The sequence below is a fragment of the Suillus plorans genome (genome assembly GCF_016647745.1).
Source record: "Suillus plorans strain S12 chromosome Unknown HD556scaffold_56, whole genome shotgun sequence".
NCBI lineage: Eukaryota > Fungi > Basidiomycota > Agaricomycetes > Boletales > Suillaceae > Suillus > Suillus plorans.
Window position 1 is genome coordinate 17,692 of NW_024537440.1, and position 9,891 is coordinate 27,582.

Sequence of the window (9,891 nt, forward strand, 5' to 3'; positions counted from 1 at the left end):
CTTCGTGTCCCATGGCGCCTAATTCCATTCAGGTTATGTGGGGGCCAGGGTTCATTGGTGAGCATTCCGGACCCGGTGATTCACTTTACCTTGCAGCTGACTATAGGCCAAGGATGCATTATAGCTACAGTGTATTGACTCGCGTCACTCATGCTGTATCCAATACTATTGACCTGCAGAATTGTCAAGGCTCTACGGGATATCCTTTGGGCAGTATATGTTCTACCTGCGATCTTTTCCGCGAGATTCGAAAACACTCAAGTTATTCGTGAGCACTGCTTTTTATTTTAATGAAAAAATCGGCGATGTCATTTTTCATTACTAGATAACAACAGTCTTGTGGGTGCCCTGCCCAATCTTGAATGCATGCTAATATCATGACGATGTCAGTCTTTTCGAAACAGTTCACCAATGCGTAATGATAGGGATATATTGGTCTATCCTCGTACTGTGTCGACGTAGCACGTCCCTCGAGTGCACCACTAGACTCCCCTGGTAAGTCGATAGACTTGTTCCTAGATCCTACACGGGCTTATCTGGGAAACAGGCAGACGCTGGCAAGTACATTTGTGTTATCATAGTGTACTTTGCAATCATCATCGACCACAAAGCTGGGAATGTTTATGTCAGTAAGTCCTCCATGTTTGGTCGTCCATGAAGTCTAGTAACAAGTTATCAGTATTTCATCGTTTTCTTTGTTCAGTGGTATGTGTCTCCTAGTCACTGGCGCTAAGGACGATACTTATTTTTTTCAACAACACAGTTTTTATGCGTACAGGGTGTGGATAAGTGAGTCCTTCAGGATTTGCGAGAGTAAGGGTCTCAATGCGCTCTGTTAGTTACGGGCAACAATCACTGGATCACAGGCATAGTTGTGAGTTACGTTTTCATCACTTCTTTCGTGGAGAGTTATAACACAGATCATCAGTGCATGCTTACTACTACAACATTCGGTGAGCTCTTTCGAACAGTTGTGTCACTCTCTGACGTGTGGACACTATAGTTTGTGGCATGAGTTACATCAATCTTTCAATTCTGGTGTCACTATTCTGATATGTTGTTGTTCTGATTTCTAGTTGCCAGTGGTTTGGTGTGAGTTCCTGATTTGATCATTGTACTTATATGGTCTCTCACTTAGGTGCCAAAGGGTATATACAAGAAGCTCTGAAGTCATGTTCAGCACGAAGGTCCGCCCAGTCATAGTATAGTTTTGAATAAGTCTAACGAGTACATACCTTGAATCAGTGGTTACCAATATCGGCATTCATCAGTGCATTATGTGATTCTGTAATCACAGGATCCATATGGTTGTTCATGCGACCAGCACGAACAGGCAATGTTCGGTGGGTGGTCTCTCTGCTTTGCTTGTTGTCTGACTCATTCAGGATTCTATGATGGAAGGAGAAAGTCAAGAAATTATATCAATGACATGATGTGGATTTTTATCAACATGGGTTTATTTTCGTGGTATGTGCAATCCTCCATACCTGCGTATATTCCATTTCACATAGTTCCTAGTGTTGTTGCAATCACCGTGACTGTGGTCGTAAGTGGTTGTTTTCCATGCTTGCAAGATGAGGGACCAAGATTGTTTCAGTATATGTTCCAAGACGGTCTTATTGGACAGTTCTATACCGCTGCACCCGGAGCGGTGATAGGGAAATGTCAGTACGTTTCCTTTGTGGTATGCATGCACTAAAACTCTTGTCACCTATGTGAACTCGATGATGGCAGTGTGAGTGAGATTGTTTCTGTGCGCGAAGCTCATTAAGACAGTAAATTGGTGGTCAGGCTTAATGCTAGAACGTCCATCCGCGAACGGGAACAACTTGGCTACAACCTAACGGAGCTTCCTACAATACCTACAATACAGTGATAATTTTGGGCTTGGAAGACATCAGATGTGATATTCATATACACTTATGACTCCGTAATCCTTGGCTAGCGTCATGTCTGCTTCTTGTATGGGGGATTTGCGTTGCGTCTCACAATACCTCCAACAACATCAATATTACATGCAGACTGTTCCCCTCGGTCTTGTTATCATGGTCCTCTTCTCGCTCGTCGCTGCTTCCATTGTGTTCGATCATCATAATGTGTTAGTCAGAGGTGTGTGTTTTCGTTCGTCTATCCCTTTCATGTGGTTCTTGTTTTGTCCGAGTTTCGTTTCGTTTCATCTGCAGCCCCATTTCATACACTGTTCCATTGGTTTATTTGTCCTTCCAGTGGTTGGGTGCACAATGATGTTCATAGCACACATCTGAGCACTTATTACATAGTCATTCTGACACACACCCTTCCCTCTTACTCCTTTCTCCCCTTTCCCTCTTCCTTTCTTTCTCCTTAAACCCCAACTAAACACTTCCCACCAGTGACGAACAAATACATACACCTCCCATCCCACTCTCTATTACAGCGCTCCTGACTCCATTCATCGTTCTCTATCCCAAGAAGAGGATAGATGCAACCTAGAATCCAAAATGGAGTCCTTCTGCCGCGTCGTCCGCAAAATAGAGCGACACGAACATGTCACAAGTCTCCCTGCTCCGTATGTGGCAGATGTGTCCAAGGGAGATGAGGTCTTCCGGGTTACAGTCGGCATGTGCGTCACAGTCTGCACTAGGGTCCTCTTCTTCGTCGGTGTTCCCGTCTGCAACGATTTGCTCTCTCATCCTCTGACCCTTCATTCCTTTTGTCTATGGCGTAATGAATTTTAATGAGCTGCTCGGGCGCTGCAACAAGCGATCCAGTCGTTGACTTGTGATACGGACATGCCCTTTAACCAGCGCATAGATTTTGTGCATATTTGCATACCAGTTGTGCCGCACGTTTGAAGATGTCGCTAAAGAGGCTATAACGTGGCTACTCTATGCGGAGGATGAGGTTGGTGCTAGGTTCCTCTATTGCATATGCAGCACTTACATCGCTTCAGCGTAAACTTAACATCCCTGTTACTGCGACACTGCTACGCAGCGGTCTTGTCAGCACTTCGCTTCAGGATCTACAGCTAGCGAAGAATTTGTTTACTGATCCTCGCCCCAGTTTGCAAAACTTCGCAGCAGGTCTCATTCGCGAATATCTATCAAGTGACCCCCCGATTGCTTCTCAGAGTCAGTTCACATACTCCATTGAAGTTCTTGGACAGTTGGCGCAACTTGAAGCTGGCGATGCTAATGAAGAGTACGTTGTGACCGAATTTACTAATTCCTTAGCGAATACTACTTCAGTCTCTGTGATGCCATCCCTCCGCATTGCATCCAGCTTCGCAATATCATCCTCAGCGTGTTCCCTATGTCTATCATACTCCCTGACCCCCCCATCGACGCAACATCAAATTTGACTTGATTCCCGAAATGGGACCGATACCACCCATTCGATCAGTCTCAAAAGCGCTGACCTCCGCAACAACCTTGATCAATACCTCCTTAATCGTGGAACCCCTTCATTCCTGACAACACTCAAAGATCGCTTGAGGCTGCCCGGCGTGCCAGAGAGTTCAACCGAATCGTATAACCTGTCATTCAAATAAATTCCCTTGTCGTGTACATCAGAGTATCGTCAGTTGGTCAGGCCAAGGCGAGTGGCTCTTCTGTATTTGTCACGAGCGACCCTGGCGTCATTGCTCTACAGTATCTTGCTGCTAATTTAGATGTTGAAGGTGAGTTCAACGAATCCACTAGCTCATATGACATAGATTGACGCGTTATGTAGGAAAACACCACCTCTTGAGTTCTGTAATTCTCCATCTGCGGTATCCCAACGCCCATACCCACTGGTTCAGCTCTTTGCTTCTCCACCTCCTTGTGGAGGTGAAGGACGATCGCTTCCGTGAAGTGATGACTCGCGTGCTTCTGGAGCGCTTCATTGTTCATCGTCCTCATCCTTGGGGCGCTTTGGTCACCTTCATTGAGTCGCTCCGCAATTTGAAGTATGAGCTCATTCGCGTCGCACCTGAAGTTACTTGAGAGCGTAAGACGCCCTGCTGTTTAGTTGACACCTTTACTCAACAGACATTGCAGGTCGCGAGGTCCATCTATTAACTATAGATTCATTTTGCCTTTGTTCCTACGATCTGTCGCGCATATCTATTTCTTTGGGTTTTTCCTCGTTCTCTAACTGCACTCACTGTATTGTAACAACCTCTCACCAGTTTCAAGTGTTGAACAAGGTGTAACGTGAACTTTGATTATAGCAAACATCCTGCACAACCTTGTTGACACACCTCTGGCTTGTTGATGTTTATACAGCCCTTTAAAATCCCCTTACGTCTACAAGAGTACCGATCACTTCGGACGTCGGGTGTCTTTTTACAGTGAATTACAATAACAGGTGTTTGTATACCACGTTTGCCATAGTCTTTTTCTCATCTTCTCTAGGAAATAGCGCTCGAATGTCTCGTCGACATCGCACTATGGGCCTTTCCTCTTCGGGCGCGCCCCTGCAAGCGTCACCCCGTCACCCTTATCAACAGGCTAGTGTGCAGAAGTGGCTTTCGCGCGAAGCTCTAATTGATAGGTGGTGACGGTCAACCGCCACCTTCCGGTTTAGTCCTATACTGGACAGGAAATACTCGTAGGGGACGAAAACCTTCTCAGGAGAGAGACCTTGTGGAAGATGGAAACCCATTGTTGGAACCAGCTAAACAACTTTTCCCTGAGCTGCTCGGTTTCGGGCTTGGCCGAAGGCTGGTGGACTACTACGCCCTCCATCGTGGGTCTGCAAACAACTCGAAGGTCATCCAGCCCTAGTAGATTGGTTTACACACGAGCCCAGTAAATTTGGTCACAATGCACTCTTCATTAGCATCGCCAGCTTGTGTCAATTGTCCATTGACTCTGAGAAGCAATTGGGGGGTCATTTGATAGACGTTCGCGAATGAGACCGGCTGCGAAGTTTTGCAAACTGGGGCGAGGATCAGTAAACAAATTCTTCGCTAGCTGTTGATCCTGAAGCGATGTGCTGACAAGACCGCTGCATAGCAGAGTCACAGTAACAGGGATGTTGAGTTTACGCTGAAGCGATGTAAGCACTGCATGCGTAATAGAGGAACCTAGCACTAACCTCATCCTCCGCATAGAGCAACCATGATATAGCCCCCTTAGCAACATCTTCAAACATGCGGCACAACTGATCCATCACAGAGTACATTCATGGCCGAGAAGACTTTCGGAACAACGATCATCACTGATGGGCATGGAAAGATATGAAGTCCTGACTCACTGAGACCGCATGCATAGTAGAACATGTTATACATTACCAGGATAGAGTACAGATGCCCCTTGGCTGTACGCCAGCTCTGTATGACATGTGTGAGTATGAGGGAGAACAGTCCTAAGGAGAACATCAGTCAGTGCGTATATGTGATTGATGTTTCCAGTTCCCGGCGACATACCCAATCGAGATATAAGTAAGAGAACAGATGACATGGAATGCCAGACACCGCCTAAGCTCCAGTAACAGCCTGTGATGCCTGGGATCACGCTGGTCACGACTATGCCAGAGGAGTGAATATGTGCGAATAGTAGTGGGGAAGGTCCATGAGAGCACCAACCATGTGAGATGGCTATTGCTGTAAAATGAAGACTGGCGGATATTGTAGTAACAGCCTAGCTGATGAGTCAACAATGTTTGGGTGTAGTCAGGGCATGGAACTCACAAAAGAGGTGGTCAGCATGGCTACGCGTACAAGTCGATAAATCAAGAAATGAATAGGTTGCGAAAATGACTTACGAGCGCTGCAATGTCGATCAAATAAATCCACCACGTTTGATGATCTGGGGTCATGTATCAGTATCGTTTGCCTGCCTACCAACATTTGAAAACACCCACTATCCAGCAGCGCTGCATTTTCTGTTTCGGAAAATAGAGGGGAGCATGAATCTGCTTGGAGGGCCGCCGCAACCAGACTGCCATAGCGATATCAGTAATATGCAAACGAAACAAAGACCATGATATATTATCAAGAGACCTACTTTCTAGCCTGATAGATTGGCTTGCAACGCTACTAGGTGTGGTCGAGCATCGAAGGTTGAGTGGTAGAGGAAGGAGAGGAGCAGAGATCATGATAACGACTGTGGATGTAGTTCAGGACCTTCAGGTGAGAGGGAGAGACATTTTTCAGACCTCAAGGGTTCAGGACATGCTGCTCGCGTGTTTCCAATGTCGACGTAAGGCATAGACTTTTCAATCGTCGAGCACCAATGGGTGATACTGTTCCTGGAATTGGAGTCACTCATCGTGGTAGATGGCCCTTTCACCACTCGTCCTAGACCCCGCCTATTCATCACAGCCAGCGGGCTGAAGTCCATCATACACAACTTGTACGCATGTGTCTTTGACGTGATCTTGTCCACCAGCAAAACCCGATTCCCGCAGAGGTGAATTTTGGTTTTGTTTCTTGCTTTATACTTCAAAATACGAACATGTCCAGGGCCCTAATGCTTCCATGGTATATGCCTCCATGATACTCTCGCCGCTTTGTCGATGTCGAAGAAAATCTTCGTGGAGATGACGAAGATCTTTCGAACATCAATTAACGAGTAAACGCATAGCAGTCTGTGTTTAGGGTCTGAAGTGTACACCGACTGGTTTTGCGTCTGCATCTTCGGCTGTGAGCTATGATCTCTCTCCAAGTCCACCAGCGGGAAAGGCAACAGGAAACGTGCCAGCAATTGCGGCGTCTTGGACGTATCCTCGATCGAATACAACTCCAAATCTCGGGCGAAAACGAGCAATCTGTCGTTTCCGAGAAAACAAAAACTTGGCACTGGTGCACATGCTGCTATTGAGGGCGCTCTAAATTCAAAATCAATCGTCAATTCAAATCATTCCTGTTGAAGACTCACGCTGGATGTTGTTGAGTGCCACCAGTCCCAAATTTGCAGATGCCACGTCTTCAAAAACTCACTGCAAGAGTTGCGCCACAAAGCGATAGGCCTCCCATAACACTCAAGCTTCACATCAAATGCATGCATGGACAGCTCCAGGTCCAGCGCTGGTCCAGCAGTGTGAGGGTGGAGATGTCCATCATCCAGAGTTGCTAGGTAAATGCGATAGGCCATGTTGTCAACAATATACATGATGCCGAACAGATTTTGTGCTGGGTCCATCAATATGTACTTTACTCTCAAAGGAAATATTGATGGACACAACGTTCTTGGTGACCACTCGTGTTCGATTGTTTGTTGTGGAAGTTTGGATGGTAATGGGCTGATGGTGACCAAGTTGCTATAGTGGATCCACAAGTAGAGATGTTCACCGGCGATGCATCTTGAGTTAGGAAACGGGATTGGTAGGGTGCCTGTTTTTAAAGCGAAGGCATTAAACTTGAACGCATGCGTAGGCTTTATCCCTCAGGACGACGACGACAACCCACGGATGCGCAACAAAGGATATATCTGCAAGAAAGGAAACCTAGAATGTAAACACGGAGTTCTTCAACAATTGCAAGGGACAGGAATAGTGATTTAGGCATTATTTCGTGGTATATTCCCTTGACAAAGTGGTCAACCGGAATCCGAATGTGTGAGCGGGCTCTCGGTTCGCAATAAAACTTGTCGCAATAAAACTTGTTCGAGACCCCCGAGCGTGAAGCTCGGGGACTCCGCTTGCCTAATCACTGTGGGACCTCACTGCTCAGCGTAAAATTGATTCATCGGGGTTAAACTTGTTTAACCAAGTTGAATCGATTCGCGACGCTGGTCAATAACTTCAGGCCTCAGGCCTCATGACTCAGCGTCATCCTTAGAGGCCTCTTTTTGTCTGGATATAGTGTCGTGATCCTTTCATAATTGTGAGACATTATAAGCAGCGTAAAATTTCCAATTGGGTCAGCACCCCTGAGGCTTAGGGGAACAGCACTGATCTTGACATTGACCATAGTATATCGACCTGCTATGCATCCGGCAGCCTATTGGTAGCAACCACTCCGAAAAGACAAACCGTGAATCACTCACCAAATGGATGCATCGTAGCGCTATGTTGAGTAAGCTTCGGAAAACACATTTAATTGACTGACTATGCTACAAAATATAATCTGATCAGAAATGCACAAGTACTACATACACAACGGGACTGCGAAGTTCGAGGGTCAATTACAAGAATACTAATTATGACGAACCCTTCATGTCCGCGACTAGGATCGCCTCCATAAAGATTCCGTCCGCTCAGATGTGCAAAAAGCATGCATGGTCTTCGCCCAATCCTCACGCTTCTGTCTGCAGGAAGCAAGATAGCTAAGCTGCGCAGGCGTGGGATGATGGGCGTGGAGAATGAACATATAGTCTGACATGTTGCTCTGTTGGACCACCGAAAAGGCACTTTCTCCGCTTCTGATGAATGCGGAGATATCAACGCAATTGTCTGGAGTAACCTGCCAAACAACTTCAGTATGGTTTGCAAGAACATCGGTAACACTCACGAAAATGGGTGGAGCTAGTGGAATAATAAAATCCTTCCCATCCCGTTTTGTCTGCAGTGAAAGGTCCCCAGTTGCGGGCCACGAGCATTTCGAATCCATCGTAAGTTTCTCGAACGGAGTCGGCTGATCATCTTCCGGTGGATTTGGCAAGAGACTAGGGAGATGAGCGAACGACACACAGACACTTTGTTCCAAATCTCTGTGAACCGCTGAATATGTGGATAAAAGCGAGAAAAGGACACATACTTTGGTGACGACTTGCGCTTAGCCCACCGAGCAATTTGGAGATACAGTGTATGATCGAGATCGAACGTAAGGTTGATCGCCTCGCGAGGTGACTCGAGTCCTTGCCGAAACATCATCACAGCCATCCCCCCTCCGAATCTTGCACAATCGACTTGCGGACAGGTATTATCCACTGGAGGTAATGATATTTCGTCTCTTTGGCTTTCTACACCCACATCTGAGGATATCGCAAGTGGCTGCCTTGGAGCTGGGGAATCGGTAGTTTGTTTTGGCGATGTCGTGGTGAGCTCAAGAGCGACATTTCCTGGCGTTAGTGTTTCTGAACCTTGAGGCACATTTTCCGTTGGTGGGCCGGTCATAACAACATCAACTACAGCGGATGTGATTTCTTCTTCGTTGAGTTCTTTGGCAACTGTTGGCGCTGAAATCTCGGAGAAAGGCAAGGTACTCGTCAGATCAACAGCATTCGCAGGAGCTGCAGGCTCGTTTATTGCTGTCAGTTCAGTAGATGTCGGTCATGGAGGTATCCTCCCTGACATGCGAGATGGCCGTATTTTCTCTACAGGGGGCTCCGTTACATCATTTGAAAACTTAAGCGCACTGGGTGGAGCAGCAGGACTTGAAGGCTTAGAATCAGGAGCAGCCGCATGCTGATGGTTTGCTTTGAACTATTCGAGGTCACTGTGTGTTTGAGGTGCTCGGATAGTGAAGATGCCACAGATTGACGCTTTGGCTGAGGTTTTGGAAGGATTCTCGGGATGGAGGCACTAGCTGGGGGATCCGCGTGAATATCTGGGTGGGGTGTAGACGAGGTCGAAGGCTGCGCTGTAGTCTATAAAATCATATGTTAGATCATGAATAAACAGCGCGCGTCCATCTTACGGGTGATTGGACTGACTCCATTTGTGCAGTACTAGGAAACATTGGTTGCGTGCTTGGAGTCGCATCTCGGGTACTTGTGATCATTGAGGTAGCGTCCCTAAACAAGATCATCATACTGATGCTCAGACTCAATAAATGCCCGCGTACTTGTATTCTTGAGCTGTGGCTTCGCCTTCAGCCCAGGTAGGATATATAAAATTAGTCGAAACCTCAGAAGAACTTTGGACCAAGTCTTGGAGTCGGACTACATAAGACGATCGACACAGCCGGACACTTAGAAATATTCAACACGTACGTTGCAGGTCCTCCTCTGTAAAAAAACTGTATGAAAGGAATCACGGCGC

The 9,891-nt window shown here is 46.6% G+C and overlaps 4 protein-coding genes across 4 annotated transcripts; 1 reads left to right on the top strand and 3 right to left on the bottom strand.

Moving 5' to 3' along the window:
- Window positions 1-3,716: 3,716 nt before the first annotated feature.
- Window positions 3,717-3,965, top strand: HD556DRAFT_1243387 (CCR4-Not complex component; the record flags this gene model as incomplete). The annotated part of the gene is made up of 1 exon (XM_041298369.1): window positions 3,717-3,965. A coding segment is annotated over one exon (249 nt), but the record flags the coding sequence as incomplete, so codon positions are not given.
- An 834-nt stretch (window positions 3,966-4,799) lies between these two features.
- HD556DRAFT_1492343 (uncharacterized protein) lies at window positions 4,800-5,118 on the bottom strand (the record flags this gene model as incomplete). Its single annotated transcript, XM_041308815.1, has 2 exons — window positions 4,800-5,012; window positions 5,062-5,118. The coding sequence occupies 2 exons, from the start codon at window positions 5,116-5,118 to the stop codon at window positions 4,800-4,802; spliced, it is 270 nt and encodes an 89-aa protein (XP_041156719.1).
- A 1,352-nt stretch (window positions 5,119-6,470) lies between these two features.
- HD556DRAFT_1492350 (uncharacterized protein) lies at window positions 6,471-7,250 on the bottom strand (the record flags this gene model as incomplete). The annotated part of the gene is made up of 2 exons (XM_041308816.1): window positions 6,471-6,795; window positions 6,846-7,250. Coding segments are annotated over 2 exons (585 nt in total), but the record flags the coding sequence as incomplete, so codon positions are not given.
- A 947-nt stretch (window positions 7,251-8,197) lies between these two features.
- On the bottom strand, window positions 8,198-8,802 carry HD556DRAFT_1203861 (uncharacterized protein; the record flags this gene model as incomplete). Its single annotated transcript, XM_041296428.1, has 3 exons — window positions 8,198-8,371; window positions 8,420-8,618; window positions 8,660-8,802. Coding segments are annotated over 3 exons (516 nt in total), but the record flags the coding sequence as incomplete, so codon positions are not given.
- Window positions 8,803-9,891: the final 1,089 nt, after the last annotated feature.